The sequence below is a fragment of the Amblyomma americanum genome, chromosome 3, assembly GCF_052857255.1.
Source record: "Amblyomma americanum isolate KBUSLIRL-KWMA chromosome 3, ASM5285725v1, whole genome shotgun sequence".
Lineage (NCBI taxonomy): Eukaryota > Metazoa > Arthropoda > Arachnida > Ixodida > Ixodidae > Amblyomma > Amblyomma americanum.
Window position 1 is genome coordinate 210,663,042 of NC_135499.1, and position 16,321 is coordinate 210,679,362.

General features: G+C 47.7%; 1 protein-coding gene across 1 annotated transcript in view; it reads right to left on the bottom strand.

Moving 5' to 3' along the window:
• The window catches only part of Elk (Eag-like K[+] channel), a 74,413-nt gene that overhangs the window by 30,101 nt on the left and 27,991 nt on the right, over window positions 1-16,321 (bottom strand). Inside the window, exons 5-6 of the mRNA XM_077659834.1 lie at window positions 14,012-14,185; window positions 12,480-12,705 (exon numbers count right to left, since the gene is read on the bottom strand). Of these exons, the coding sequence (XP_077515960.1) occupies window positions 12,480-12,705; window positions 14,012-14,185 (400 nt within the window). The remainder of the gene's footprint in view (window positions 1-12,479; window positions 12,706-14,011; window positions 14,186-16,321) is intronic.

Consider the following 16,321-nt stretch of genomic DNA (forward strand, 5'->3'; position numbering starts at 1 on the left):
AGGTTCCGGTACTGGTGGATTCAGCAAAGAAAATCCAGATACGTTCATACGCTCGTTATACGCCATGTGCTCCAGCTTAATTGCTACCATAGTGACGAATGAACGACACCCCCTTATTCTTGTTAAGCCGTCGGTTTCAGAGATCGCCAAATTTACTCACCACTGGAAAAGCAGAGTGTTAGCAATATAACGACCGATAACAATTTTCTTGAGTAACGAGAACCTCCAGGAAAGCATCAGAAGAGTTCCGATGGTCACATTACACTCTGTCTGCGTCCATTAAAATCGACGATATAAGTTTTATTCGAAACTCTGTTGAGCTTAACTGCTGCGGAAAGGCTGCGATTGAAGCCACGGCCGAATGGAAGGAAAAAACAAAACAAAATACGGGCCGCTGTCTGACAGTGTTATTTGAGGAAGCAACAACAGCTGTCATCATTTTCTGTAAGCGCAGCATCATACATAAACAGCAATAACAGAGCAGATTCGGTTTGTGTAGTTAGGTAAGGTTTGTTCACGTTAACTCCCGTATTTCGCTTTCAGCAAAATCACTGCCAGATCTGAGCAAACCCTTTTAAGTTGAGCGTGATGCGGCGCCTCAACGAGCGAATGAAGATAGTGCTGCACATAATAGTTAATTCTTATTTTCCATTCAGTTCATCGTTTAACTAATGCGTCTCTGTCGGGAGGGGCGCTCCACTGACTCAAGAGATCTCCTCGTAATGCGCGCGAGCGCGTAGCGTCGCAATAGATACCACGCCCTTCACTGCAGCGTAGCCTTGATCCAACGGCCACGAGCTAGCCAGACAGTCGTTGGAGAAGACTCCACCGAGACCGAGCTCCTGTAGCGACGGGGGGTGTTTGCCTCGGCCTGGACGCACGCACTACCTCCTGGGACCCGGCTGAGGCGTGGACAACGCGGCTCGTATTATGAAGTGCATGCCACGACGGAGAACGGCTCCCCTTTCGGCGCCGCCTGGAGGATGACTCCACCGGAAGGGGAAAAAAGGGGGAAACGCGCGAGGGATGATGCGTGACCGGCTGCGCTAGGAGCGGCCGGCTAGCGACTCGACCTCGGTTCGTGTGTCTCCCCCCCACTCATTTCCCTCCTCAGGGATCCCGGTTGCTCCATCAGCCACGGCCTTGGCCGACATGATTCTCCGCAGTGGCGCGTCTCCTGTTCGTTCAGGCGATGAGTGGGCGCTGGGGAAGGGATGGGGACGGATGAAAAAGGAAGCGGTTGAAAGGCCCCGCTGCTGTTTACCTCGGCCTGGTCTTGTCGTCACGTCTCGGGTCGTCGTGTAGTGTTCGCGAAATAATGAGACACGGCAGCGTCGGTGAGTGTGCCTGCAGGGTGGGGCGTTGTGTCTTTAGGGAGCGCAGGAGGGGAGGATGCAGGGAACGGGAGAGGCCCTAAGGAAGCGGCACTCACGCGCTCTGGAAAGGGAAGGGAGAGGACGGCTGAATGGAGGAGCCACGTCAGGTACATGCACGCTGCATGGGCTATGCTAAGGAAATGAGAATCGCGATGGGTAATAGGTAAATAAAGTTTGAGCAGCTTCCTAAGTTGCCCTCTAGCGATGGAGAAGATGCAAGGAAGATCGCATAGAATGGCACCAGATAGAATGACAGCAGGCGGAGGGGGGGGGGGGGATTTCCGCTTTAAACAACGCAAAAAACCTGCACCGTCATATAGCTACTTAGTAAACGCAGAAAAACCTAAATGACTAAATGAAAAAGAAGGGTAGCACAACTCTCTAAAAACTAATTGGGAGTAAAACGCTATAGTCCCGAAGGCTTTTTTTCTAGACGTAAGAGCTGAAAATTAAAAAATTGAAAATTGGTTTCTGGGGAAAGGAAATGGCGCAGTATCTGTCTCATATCTCGGCGGACACCTGAACCGCGCCGTAAGGGAAAAGATAAAAGAAGAAAGGAAGAAAGAGGTGCCGTAGAGGAGGGCTCCGGAATAATTTCGACCACCTGGCGATCTTTAACGTGCACTGACATCGCACAGCACACGGGCGCCTTTGCGTTAAGAGCTGTCGGTGAAACCGAAAATGGCAGGACAGGTAGAAGTAGAAAGGAGGGATAAGAGAGAGGAAGTTAAAAAGAAACAAGACAGGAAAAGAGGACCGGATTAAACGGTGTCCCAAATGGCATTTATATTTCCAAGGAATAAATTATAAAAAAAACATATTTAAATTTCTGAGGAAGATCTGGAGTTCCCGGGTTCGAACCCGACCGCGGCGGCTGCGTTTTTATGGAGGCAAAACGCTAAGGCGCCCGTGTGCTGTGCGATGTCAGTGCACGTTAAAGATCCCCAGGTGGTCGAAATTATTCCGGAGCCCTCCACTACGGCACCTCTCTCTTCCTTTCCTCTTTCACTCCCTCCTTTATCCCTTCCCTTACGGCGCGGTTCAGGTGTCCAACGATATATGAGACAGATACCGCTCCACTTCCTTTCCCCCAAAACCAATTATTATTATTATTTGTGAGGAAGTAATTGGATAAAAAATTACGGAGGACAAACATTGAAAGCGCACGTGCATCTGTGGTTTCTCCCTAATAACGCCATGCGTTGCTTACTTACGAGGGCTTACATCATTTTCGTTTGCAGGAAAAAAAAAATGTACATGCCGGAATACGTTATTAGCAAAGTGGCGCAACGTTTCTTTCTCGGGCAGTATCGACGGAAAGTCTCCGAGCTATGCGTCTTCCGTAAACTCTGGGCAAAAGAAACACTATCGGATAACATAAAACATGACAAAACGACTGAACGAACCAAGAGAAACCGAAGAGTGAGGCCTGCCCTCTAGGGGAGAGCTGTGAGTACATACAGAGCGCAGAGGAACAGGGCGGCGCAAGCAGCGGCTCATCAGTATCGCTCTCGATAGAGGCGGCAGAGGGCGCCACTTATTTCTCACGTCGGTGGCACACACACACATGCGCACACAAACACACACACACACACGCATACACAGACGCCACCCTTTCTCGCTCCATTTGGCGGCGATGCCTGGTTCAGCGTTCCGCGAAACAGAAGGCACCTTGTGGCAAGAGCCAGGCGCAGTCAACCGAATCGGGCCGACCTTGTACATACAGGGTGTATGAGCGTACCTGGTATTATTTGTTCGCACATACGCGCCTTTCGGCAAACAGTGATCGCTTTACTTCGTGGATGGACAAGCGTGGCGTATTGCTCACACCACCGCAGGAGCGGTGTTTATAGCACGGCTAATCCTTCGCTATGTTTCAGTGGCGACTACTTTATTATGGCTTCATCTGGCTCTTTTTTTTTTTGAGGCGATATTTTTTTGCCAGGGCAAGTGGCGCCAGCGTTGTATTACCCAACCAAAAACGCCGTATTCAGATAGAGGCGAAAGAGGATGCCGTCTGGGTGAGCTCCCTGACAAAAAAAAATTCTTTACACAGTCTATAGACTGTCCATACAATTGTCTATAAAGTCTATAGACTTCCTATAGACCAATTCTGTAGACTAGTCTATAGGAAATAAAATTATCCAGCCAGTCTATCTACAATCTATACATGTATGACCATACACTTTTAGTAGACTTTAGAAATAGACAGTCTATAGACTACAAAGTGGCAAAAGGACATATATATAGGAAGGCAATAGAGTCCATAAGAATTCTATAGACAGCCTATAGACCATTTTCATGAGGGCTAAGTCATAAGGACCGCGCGAGTGGCAGAGGGAGCGCTGTATAGAGTGCGGCATACGTTCCCATTGCTGCCATCACTTCAGCCCCGAAGAGGCCGAGAAGTGTGGCAGTTTCCTCCACTTTCTGCTTTGTCCTCACTCGTTCCGTTTCCCTATAACATGACGTCATCATCTGAATGTGCCCAGAGTGATCAGATAACACAAAACACAGGGACAGATGGCAAGCGGCTAAGGAAGCTGATATATACACGTGTTGGCTGTCGTCATAACGAGAACACAGCCGTCAGCCCTTAAAAATCTGTTTTTAAGTACGAACAATGCAAGCTGCGCGTGTCGGCTATAGCACAAAGACCAGGTATAAATAAATTGAGTGGTTTTATGTCGTTAAACGAACACTGAGTCAGATGAATCGACAGAAAACAAAGCAGTGCAGAAAAAAAAATACACCACGGACCACTAATCACATTATGTGCTGGCAACGCGAAAGCATTAGAGGCTGTTGAAGCCTTTACATCTAGTTTTGTATCATCCGTGCAAGGTGGCGACCCCTGCACGTCGGTCTGCACACAACCAGACATCCCTTCGGGTCATCTAGCTGGGGGTTAGAGGTTTCCCCGCAGGTGTGTCGAGGCGGTGACGCGGACGCGTAGTTGTCATTTCCGGTCTGGTGGCGTCACTTCCCTCGAGCGAATGGGTTAATTGCATTATCCGACGACACTTTTTATGCGTTGCATATTGCAATCACTCAGTTCAGCCCTTGGGCGCGGCCGGGCAGCCACCATTGACCTTTAGCGCAACCACGTGACGTGACGTCACGACAGCCGGAGGAAAAGCTGGGCCCCAACTCGCGCGGTCGCGCGCGGCCGCAGCCACCACCTGACTCCCGCTCCTTCCGCTAGGGGCGCTGCGCCGGCGCGTGACGTCACGGAGGAAAAGGGCCCCAACTCGCGCGGTCGCACGCGGCCGCAGCCACCACCTGACTCCCGCTGCTCCCGCTATGGGCGCTGCGCCGGCGCGTGACGTCACGGAGGAAAAGCTGGGCTCCAACTGGTGCGGTCGCGCGCAGCCGCAGCCACCACCTGACTCCCGCTCCTCCCGCTAGGGGCGCTGAGCTGTGATTGACGTCACGGCATATGTATAAAAGAGCTGCGCTCCTTAGCCGGGACAGTCTTACAGCCAGATGCCGCCCACGGGTAAAGCAGTTCGACAGAGCGCAACTGCATTAGCTTCACCGGCAACCACGTATATAGCCGCTACAGCACTTCTCGCCTCACTTCTGGTACTTGCACACAGAATGACCAAGAATTAAAATAGCTAAACCAAGTATTACCGAGTAAATCCAAGTATAACCAAGTATTGCCGAGAAAATCGAGTGCCGCCAAGCAATACCTCGCCCTCAAAAAAAAAAAGACCGCGCAATATGCAACGCATTCTTGGCTTAACCAAGCTAAGCCTGGCCATTTTTTTCCCATGAGTGTTTTACTCTGTCGCATTAAAATATATATCAAGTGCATTTAATGGACGGCAGGGAATCAAGTGCTTATCAAGACAGTCTATCATATGCTAGAAATAATGTACAGTTTGCATATAGGTGATTACGAATTTCCTCGCCTGCCAGGTCCACCAAGATGTACTAACAGCTGCGTGAACAGTGAACAGAAAATAAAGGAACGCCAGCAACATGGCGAATGGGCATCCGATAAATGTGAAGTGAGGAGGTGGAGCATCAGCGCGTTTTGTTCAGAAGTGCAGCCTCCCTTCACTATTTGTCGAGTAGTTGGGTACTGTGTATTAGTTAGGCTTCTTTTAGTTAAACTGACCGCTTCACGAATAATAGCAGCCGGTGGACATGTCACGACGGTTGCCTTTTTCAGAGCTCCTTTCGGACTCATTTTCTCCCCGGTGAACTAAGGTGCGTGCACTTCGCTTAGTCATCTTTTTTTCTGTGCGGCGCAATACAAGCGCTACTTGTGGTTATATTCTATATTTTTATTTTTATCTATTCTTCTTCTGCTATCAGCGGCGGCGGAAGCATGTCTGCCACTTAACGAAAAATGTGTCGACTCCAGGCGGATGTGACAGCAAGGTGGGAAGCCCCGCGCCAAGTCAAGCCAAGGCTAGCATTCCTCGCCTCTGCGGAACTCTGCGGACACTGCTTTTTGTGAGCGGACAGTCTTTCCTTATCTCCTTTATTTCTTAAATATATGCATTTCTCCCTACAACAATGTTGGTGCTGTAAGTAATTAGTCGCAGGCTTTCGTTTATTTATTTACTAAATACCCACAGCTTCCGAGGGCGTTTTGTAGGAGGGAAGATTGAAATAACAGGGACCAAGAAAATTACTCACGCACTTCCCTAGTAACGGATAAAACTTATCGCACACCGCTATCACAAATAAGAGAAATGGAAGAAAAAAAAAGTGAAGTCACATATTCGCTCACATTACGGAAGTCTACACATAGCCGCTTTCAGAAACAAGAAGAAAAAACAGCACTTTGAGATGAGTGATCAACTTTTCTGGCATAATATTCCAGCGCCTGATGGTCTTTACAAAAAAGAATCAGAGAAAACACTTGTTTTGTACGACATTGATGGACCTCTTAAAGAGTTATCGAATTATAGATAAATGTGTTTAGGAGCAGAGAGGTACTCACCGTTATTATTTTGAGATTTTTTATAATCGATAGTTTCGAACGCTCCTGGCATTAGTTAAAGAGGTCTAATTTTCTGTGCCTCCCATCCTAACAAGAATTTTACATCCGAGATGCTGGTAAACCAGTTATATTTATTTGCTCGAGGATGGTGATGGTGAAGGAGATAGCGGAGAAAGCAGCATTGAGACGATGAACAAAAATGAACACCAGCAAAATACGAGAAGGAAATTATGTGGAGGACCAGAACGCAGATTGTGAACAGGCAAGATAAATATAAGACCAAGTAAGTATAAACAGTGATGGAGTTCAAAGTAAAGCTGTAAAGGAAAAGATTTGGGGCCACAGTGAAAATCCATTAAGGTGTGGAACAAAAAAAGAACAAAGGGAGAAAAACGCAAAAATAAAATATTTAAAGGAAATCGAAAGTACTTTACTTTGGTGTGCCGTTTAGTGCACTGCACTCTTGTTGAAATTTATATGTTTTAACGAAAACGAAAGTCATCTTAGCGAACGGTCCGGATATGTTCTGAATCGACGCACCGAATCGAATATTTCTGGAAAGCCTTTGTAATAAAAAGGAGCGGGCTCTTGTTTCACCGACAAAGCAGGTAAAGAAAAAAAAAGAGTAAATGGCCGTAGCTGCGGTTTTTGCTCTTCACGCGTGAACTGAAAAAAAAAATGAACCAGGGGAATTTCCTTCTTTTTTTTTTGCTTGCACTATGTATGAACGCAAAGCATTTTCATACTGGCGAGCACTTTGGCGTGCATAAAATTAAAGGGCTTGCTTTGCTGCAAGAAACATAATCCTTTTGTTTTGGGTCACGTATGACGTGATTTCCCAGACACAGGCCTTTGCAATACCTAATATTTTCTGAAATGAAGGCGGCAGTTGCAGTGCTGGTAGTGCGCAAAAAAAAAAAAAAACAGCGGCGCAACTACGACAGCACAAGAAAAAGAACATGGGTCGTTCTCGTTCTTGTGATGTGCGCAAGTGTCTTTCTCTTTCTGGTCACCCAACAATCTGTTTTTTTTTATTTTCTATGGTGGTAGCGTATTTTTCACGTCGGCACAGGTGGTACAAAAAGAGCTTTTTGGTGATCACAATATCCCGAATTGAATGCCGGCAGGAGTAGCCGCATTTCTGCGCTTCTACGGATGGAAATTGAGTAATAATACTAAACACTGCAGTCTATTACGTCATAAAGATTAGGAGTAAGCATCAAATGCACTACAGGAAAGGCGTAGCGCATTCTAGCACGGCTCATAGATGATGGTAGCCGCACACTGGCGCATGCCAGGGCTTATGACTGATAAACGCGTCCCTGTCTTCGCCTCCTCCTGTTCCTCGAGCTAGGCAGCCCGCACGGTCTCCCAGGCGGCTTTCGCGGCTTGAGGAGCCTCTGCCATTGGCCGCTTTCCTTCCTTCGCCGCTTTTCATGCATGGTTTACGTGCCGCCGAGTCCAGCCGCTTCTACTTTTCGGGACGGCCAGAGTGCTCAGCGTCCCCCGTTGCATTCGCTGTTTCGCGCGCCACAGAACTCATTCGCTCTTCATCGGCCTTAGCGACGCCTTTGGCCGCGTAGGCCGGCCTTGCACATTGATGTGCGGCAGCATAAAGTTGCCACTGGTGACGCAGTCCAGCCGTTCTATCTCTTGACTCAGCCGTGGCAGCACTACTCGTCGCATGTTAAAGAACCCCTGGGGGCCTAAATGAATCCGAAGCCCTCCACTAAACGCCGTCACTCATAGCCTGTGTCGCGTCGGGACATTAAACTCCACAATTTACGATTTACTACTGGCTGCAAGCATTTGGAAGCGCTGAACAAACGGGTGAAAAGTGAGGTAGGCGACGATTAACGACACGTAGCGCGAGAGGCTGCGGCGACGTCAGAGTCCGTGGAAGACTCCGGAAAACGAAGCTGTTCTGTTGGCGCTTGCGTTGGTTCTAAATCCACTCGGGACTGAAGTTTTTTTTTTTCTGCTGGCTACCATTCTGACGGAAAACTTCGTCTTCATAATCGCCTTCACACTCGGCCTTACGTTCGCCGCGGCTTCCAGACTGTGTTCGCCTGAATTTGCTGAGAATGGGAGCTAAAAGCACATTATGCTTAAAACCCTTTTTAGATTATGACACTAACGAAAAAAAAAACTTGAGTTGTTGAAATTAATCTGGAACATTTAGTACAGTAGGTTTTTGTGCTCTCTGGTCTAGCGTCTGCCCACAAAAGTTCATGACATATAACTGTTTGTTAAGAATGGCGATGGTAATAAAAATTAATAAAACAAACACATGCAAAGAAAAACCGCTCATTTGCGTTCATAGTTTCGTTCATAGGATGCTCTTTGTCCACCTATTCCTTCACCTAGACATTAATACTTTTGTTGATATAATATGAGAAAAAATATCACGAAATGAAGCGATAAAAAGTCATTGGGACAATGACGAAAAGAAAAAGGAAGAAGAAATAGAACCAATGTCCGCATAAGCAGCTCTGAGAGCGGCCCTGAAACCCATTCGACAGCTCGGTTGGAGCAGCCGCTCCTCAAGGCACTGCAGTTTCGCGGTAAGCGTTAGGTAAATGTTGATTGTGAACCTTACGAATGATTAACAAAACAGATTGGCTCCTGTGTCTCTCAGCTCCCAGGCTCCTATTGACTACCTCGCCCTTAAACATACACACCAAGCGTATTTGGTGTACAAAAGACGCGTCATGACAGTAGCACTTAATTACACTTAGCGCTGTATATGTGGAGTTTAGTGACAGGATTATTAGTGGCGGACTGCAATGTTAGTGCAAAAACGTGGCGCATGTCGTCTGACAACAAACCAGAAACCAGGCCTATGTTTGTGCGATGTTTGCGGAGGCCTTTCTTCCACTGTGAAGCTACGGCTCTCCATCTATACCTGTTCCTCACTGCGCCTCTAATGACACCCTTTTTTCAACCGACTGACCACCCATGTCACTTTTCCTAGTCGGTTCACGCGTTCAGAAAGACGTCATTAAAACAATGTAAAAGAGGTATTCCTGTATTACGCTTTTCTGCTTAAGAGTTTTCTGAGTAGGATTTCTTGTAGAACACTGTAAGATGCAAGAAAAAGAAAAAGAACTAAAAGGAAAGAAAGCCAGCATTGTTGCATGACTGAAAATCAGCACTTGTGCGGCGTTCTATGCAGTGTGATTTCAACATTGCTAGTACGTGTCAAAGCATCTTGAAAACGCAAATCTATGCTTAACGATTAGATCTAACTTAGAAGGGTGAGGGTTCGGGCTAGTGGGTAGTCAACATGAGGATCCATAGCGCACACAATTGAGGGGTATCTAGGTACATAAGATTAGATCTAGGTACATAATTTAAAACTTCCGATTAAAAAAAAATTCACACAGAGCTGAGACACCAGATAAATGCGAAGCCTTTTCTTTTTTCAACAGTAAGTCTTTGGAGATAAGTTTTGATAATCCAGATATAATTCTATATTTCTTCTTATATAACTCCAAGGAACAATTCTTTGTTACAAATGGCCAGCAGTGCCCATACGCAGTCCTCCAATGGCTATTAAAAAAATGCAGGGGATACTTCACCTCCAATTTTAGGGTATGATGCGATAGCATTAATGGGTTAATGCCCATGTATGCGGAATATGTCATTCTCGACTTTACATCCATAGATCGTTGGGATTCCTCATACTACTACTTTCTGGCGCAGTGTTGCAGCGGCTAAGCGATGCGCCACTGCCCTGCGGTGGCAGGTGCTGCCACGGATGGGCTTGTGCGTCCCACCAATCATTAATTTAACTGCCACCTGTCATCGTGTGCAGCTTGTTCAAAACCCGGTGGGCAGGTTGTGATGAGGCCACAAGGTCACGCGATCCAGGTGGCCCAACTAGGTTACTTCTGGGATTTCTCGCTCACAACGCCAACGACGCCGGATTTTCCGCCGAATTGGAGCCTTAACGCTATTGGCGTTAAAAATACGAGGATTGGTAGAGGAGAAAGTGAAAGAAGGCAAGCATCCGCCAAAACCCGTTACACGCCTATGACACTTAGGCATCTGGAGCCTTTCACCGAAGCTGACGGAAAGAACTAAACGCAGGAAGCACCCCTTCAGCAGATTCGAAACACAACAAGGAAACGGTACGCGGAAGTATAGGGAGAGTGCTGATACTCTCAGGTACGGCTAGCTCTTGGGCAGTTGTCACTGTCGGGCCAGGCTGAAAGCAGGCTCTCAACTACGCAAACCTGTCATCTTTGGTGCTGCGCACCCTGTCACGTTGCTAGCGCGTCGTTATTTTTTCTTTGGCCCTTTTTTTCCACCCTATACTACTTGTGCATAAGAAGCGCTTCCATTTGGGCCTCACGTCAGGCCGCGCACTTAGCCACTATTTGCTGTGCGGAGCCTTAAGCACTAAGGAACTTTTGCTAAAATGTTCGTAAGCGGCATTCCTTTATCGACTCAACGACTCTCTTGTGGGTCTACTGCAGTCATTATTTTGTGCAACGCGAGTAAATATATCTAAAGCACACAGCGCTGCTACCCCGACTGTGTTTTTGACCTCACACTTCGAAGCACCATGCAGCGTTTAGAACAATCTGAAACCACCCCTTTAAAAACCTGAAAGCATCACCACACTATGCTCTATGTGGCTACTTTTACACTGACTGCACCGACCACATATCGGGGCAGTCAGAAAGGAAACAAGTTTTTAAAGGTGCACTGACTCTTTTGGAAACAATATTTTATTTCTTACACAATAAGGGCCCTTCTGCTGTTCCTTGGCGACAAAATACTCGACCTGATCCTGCAATCAAAGTAAAGTGTAAGTGTTCGACCCGTGGCGCGTGATTTCAGCGTGTCGGCACTTTTAGCCACTGCCATCTGTAGCTATCTGTCAAGGCTTATCAGTCAGGCAAACCTCTGGAGTGGTTATCAGAGAATGCCCCTTTCTGTATTTACCTGCGATACGACGCAGTCTTGAGTATGGGAATGTAACGCAGTCAGGAAGATATAGCACTTGAACGACTGCGTGAATTCTACTGCTCTTCTAATTGCCTAGACTGCATTCCACGTGTGCCCAAAGCATTGCAGTCCTGAAAAAATCAACTAACAAACAAACTTCCGGACATTTTGCCCTATTGTGAGGCGCAGAAGACCGCATCGCGGTTGCTCATGGGCTTAAGTCAAGGTCGCGGGTTCGATAAGGCCGCGCCTACCGAATTTCGAACGAGGTGAAATACGAAAACGTCTGAGCGCTGTGTGAGTTTAAGAACTCAGAGCCGTGTGAATTAATCCAGAGACCTCCATCAGGTGCTCCCTCATAGGCTTTGTGTCGCTTAGAGACGTAAAACCCCACAAATTACAATTTACAATTTTATGGGGCGAATAATCCGCCATAACTGTACAAGAATGACTATAGCTGGGTGGGTTAGTAATGGCACATCATGGCCACATTGGCACATATGTTGAAAAAGGTTGTGTCCAGGTTTGGCGTGCAAGTGTTTTTGTCGTCACCAGAAACCTTGGCCAGATCTGCCCTTAACTAAAGAAAGCTCCTGCATCAAAGCTCACACTGGGCAGCTTCACCTGATCACATGACCTCACCTGCTACAACCTCGACAGTGCCCACTCCAGGCCAATTTGTATTACGTTATCTTCAGCGAACGAGTGAACAGCGGAGTTTTTGGTGATGAGGAACCACGAAGGTGGCCATGACACTTAAACAATAAGAAGTGTGTCTTAAGTCTGTCTCAAGTCTATATTCATAAAAAAAAATAACGAATACAGTCAGTTTTAGTGCACGTCCGAAACCAGAATAAGGAAACCATACAAACTGCATTCTTTAGTGTTCCGTCCTAGCGTGTATGCACCACAGGAAGAAAACATAAAAAGTTGAGGATTTGCTGTCCCGTACCAACGAAAGTTCCAGACTGTGTCGCTGCCTCACAAAAATAACAAAGAAATACGCAAAGACGCCTGTGCCTGTTTACAGACCATGTTCGCACCTAACCGGGATAATGAGGAATGGTAAAGAAACCATCTGTTCGCGGCCCACTACCAGCGTCGAAGGCTGCATTGAAGCTCGTAGAACGAGAACAACAACAGCGCAGCGTCGACGATGGGAAACAGGGAGGCGGGCGCATACGCACCAATGATGAACATGGCCTCGACGATGACGTCGGAGATGATTGTCCTGTTGCCGTCCAGCTGCAGCTCGGCGGCTGGCGGCGGCAGCGCACTCCCCGCCGGGACCCCACCGCCACCGGCGCCACTGCTCTCGTTGGCGGCGGCGACAGGCAGCTCCAGCAGTGAGCTCTCGTTGAGGCCCACCGCCAGGGCGTACCGCCGCTGCTGCTGCTGCTGCACGCTGTGGCTCTGCCGAGGGAACCGGACACGGGATGAAACGGGAAGAACGCGGGGAGGAAGTCTACAGTCTACAGTTTTATTAGACACCTTTAGTTGGGGCGTACGCAGTAAGCTTGCGTACGCATCTTTTACTGCGTTGCGTACGCTGTGAATAGTGTAAACACATTTAGTTGGCCGTGCCGTAGCGTCCCTCATGCGACCGCGTAAACAGTAGCTCCACCTAGTCACAAGACGTCAAAGCACATCAATGCTCTGTTGAAGAAACTTTCATTAGTGATTTCTGATAAACTAAAGTGAGTGCATGGAGAGCCTTTTTTTGTTCCAGGAAGAAAAACTATGTAAACCGAAGCAAATGTAAGGACTGACTAAAAGCTAGAAAACTGCTTCGCCAGGGTTTGTTGCTACGAGGAAAACACACCGCATTTAGTTAGGCTTAGGAGCTTGAATATCGCCAAATTATCTGAAAAACAGGCGCTAGTTATAGCTTATAGCAGTACGTGTGGGCAAGAGTAGGTGAAATAAAAGCGAACCGCTGCAATTTGAGCGAGCTATTGCCCAAGAGGATCCAGCGGCAACGTGTATTTATTCCGAAGCGGGCGAGCTGGGCGCCGCCATCTTGTCAACGCAGCACGTTGCGTACGCTACGCTATGCTTTACAGCGGGCGGTCGTCCGCAACGCTTGGCTAGATACGTTGCGTTCTGCGCATGCGCATTTGTTACCTGCAGTGTCCTTGCGTACGCAAGCTCACTGCGTACGTCCAACTAAAAGTGCCTATTAACTGAGCCTAAGAGGTTGCCTCAGCCTGCGGCAACAAGGTATGGCCGTTGGAAGACGCCAGTATTCAAAAGGGCTCCTGGTAACTGCTGTCTCAAAGAAAGCCTTGTACACAGTAATGACTAGTGCATAGTCATGCCAGCGCACTTCTACTGTCTGCATCGTCTCATTCTCACGTGAAATTGTTTTACGTAACGGGGCCATAACATGCACTAAATGGGATGTCTTTAGGACATGCTTCTCGGCTGCCGTGTTACCGCCTATGTTGCCGAGCATTTCAAGCACGGTGCCTAGAGCCGGGCTTGGCGTACTGTCCACCCACAATCTACACCATGACCTTACAAAGGAACACCATGTGCGTCGGAGTCGAGAAATGTGGATCAACTTCCGGCAGTAGCTGTGATGCTTAAACTTTAACAATTGGCAGCTGCCCCAGTTTTGTTCCTAAGGGAATTCTGCTGCTTCCCAAACCACCGACAGTCTTTAATTGACGTCGCACCGTTTCCGGCAGCAGCCAGAGTCGAGGCGTGGTCGACGTACCTGCATCTCGCCAAAGCAGGCGCTGTAAGGCACGACGACGGCGACGTAGACCGTGGCGACCAGGATGAGCCAGTCCCAGCACGTCTTGAAGGCGCCGTAGTGGGAGAGGATGAAGCGAGACTTCTTGATGGCCGCCGTCTTGTACTCGGGCAGGGCCGTCGAGTGCAGCAGGTTCTGCACGTGTTGAACGCGATCCCTCCATTGACGGTTCTATGCAACGTCAATGTACAGTGAGAGGTTCACATTGATGAGGGGGCTCAGTTCCGACATGTACAGACCACTGCGCTGATATATCGGCATGGGATATTTTAAAACCAGTTGCGAAAACCACTCTACTGTCGAAGTATCACCGTTGTGAAACAGCAAAACATCTAGAATAAAGTGAATGTGATCTGGAGCAAAAGGCTAAGAACGCAAAATTGAGGTAAAGCAAAGTGAGCGACAAAAATTTTCTTCAGCGTTCCGCACTTCCTATTGGTGGACTAGTGCTTTGGATGTGAGTTCTAAAAGCTGTAATCTTTAGTTTTTTTTTTCAAGAAGTTAGCGACATTCTTTTCTTAAAGGAAATGACGACAGTGGTATATGTAGAGAAGCTTGGATTAAGTAAGCACAAAATAGAAAACACTAGCATCGACGCTTGCGCTCTTTCGACTTCCCTTAATTAGGTTTATCGCTTAATTCGACCATGCGCCGTAGTCCTATTAGGGGGCTGAAGTTTGAAAACACAGCAAGGAAATGAAGCGAACGATCGAGAACACGTGAAGGCGCAAGCCAAAACACAAGGGTCGTCCATGGGCATGCTATTTCAATGGTTGTGTCTGCAGCCTATAATGAGCCTCCATTGGTCGGGTCTGAAATTTCGCTATGTTTTACATAGTTGATAACAAAAGCGAATCGCCGTGAATACAGCCAAGAAGACAGAAGCCCAAACTATAGTTCTATGTTTATACCATCGGGACCCGAAAGCGAGTTCTCAGTGGTCAAAAAAAAAATATTCCAACAGAAGGCGAAGTCACAGAAACGATGAAGAAAGGAGATCACCGCGGTCTCACAACGCCGACCGTAAGCGTGTTGAGCTTCCTCTCGATTACGGCTACGAGATTCTCATTTCCAGGATGAAAGACCAAGTCCGAGCCGGTCACTGAACGTCTCATCGCAAAGGTTCCTTTTGAAGGCGACTTGGGCTATTACTCTGCGCAGGGCAAATATTATGCCACGCGAAGAAAGAGGTCTCGCAAGAGGGGTTATTAAGAAGCGCTTATTGCGAGGGCGAACGTCGTAACGAGACACGGCCCTCACAAGAGCGACGGCAACGCAGTACTTGCCCTCTCCAGTCGAATCAACAAGCCGAAACGCAGGATTCCTTTTTTTTTTTAATATTCTGACGCGGTCGCTGACGGCACAGAAATTGCGCGATAGGGTTCTCGTTTGGGGGGTCACTGCTCTCTGACGTTATTAGAAGGAACGATGCCGACAGACGTGGCGTTACTTTGTTTCACTTAATGGAGAACTTTTGCCAAGCCAGAAAGGGATCAGACGCGTTCTACAACTACCGTCAAGTCGTGTGCGATGCTGCGCTCTCGAAGACCGACGGAGGTGCTTTCTCAGCGGAGCAGAAGGCTCGAGAATGAACTCAACGACGCGTGTTGTTCTCCTGTACTTCTGCGAGTGCGGTGCTATGCTAGGCATTGAGCAAATTAGGAAAGGTTTCGAAATCCTCTTTCTGTCGGTTCGTGTTACCCGCGGTACTACCGCATGTACTGTAAGGTTAGTAGATGGCCGGTGAAATAAAGATTTAGGGTACGCCAAAGGCCTGTCCTTCGCAAGGCGAAAAGGTCATTCCGGTAACACAGCTGTGACGCAGAGTCTTCTCTTCCTCTGTTACGTTAACATAACATCTTCATTTACACGACCAGCCCAATTCAGGCTGCACCGGCTACGCCACAAAAGCTGCCAACTACGAAGGCTACAGAGGTGGCTGCGAGCGGTGTACAAACTGGCGTCTACCACACAGCCATGCAGATATTGTGCGTCGCGTCAATGACATGACCTTTTATGCGCCAAACTCAGCTTTGAAGATATCCACAAGAAAACGCTAAAGAAAGGAGTCCTGGCACAGGGTTACATTGCGGCGATCGCAACATGATAAAAGAAAGCTTCGTGGAAAATAACCCATTATCTTCAGTTACAACCAGAATTCATTTCTTTGTTTATTTTACTTGCGGTCAACAACATACTGATATTTAGCTAGACGGATTAAGCGGAAAGAAACAAACTGCGGGAAATAATGAGAATGAATGATAAGAAAGC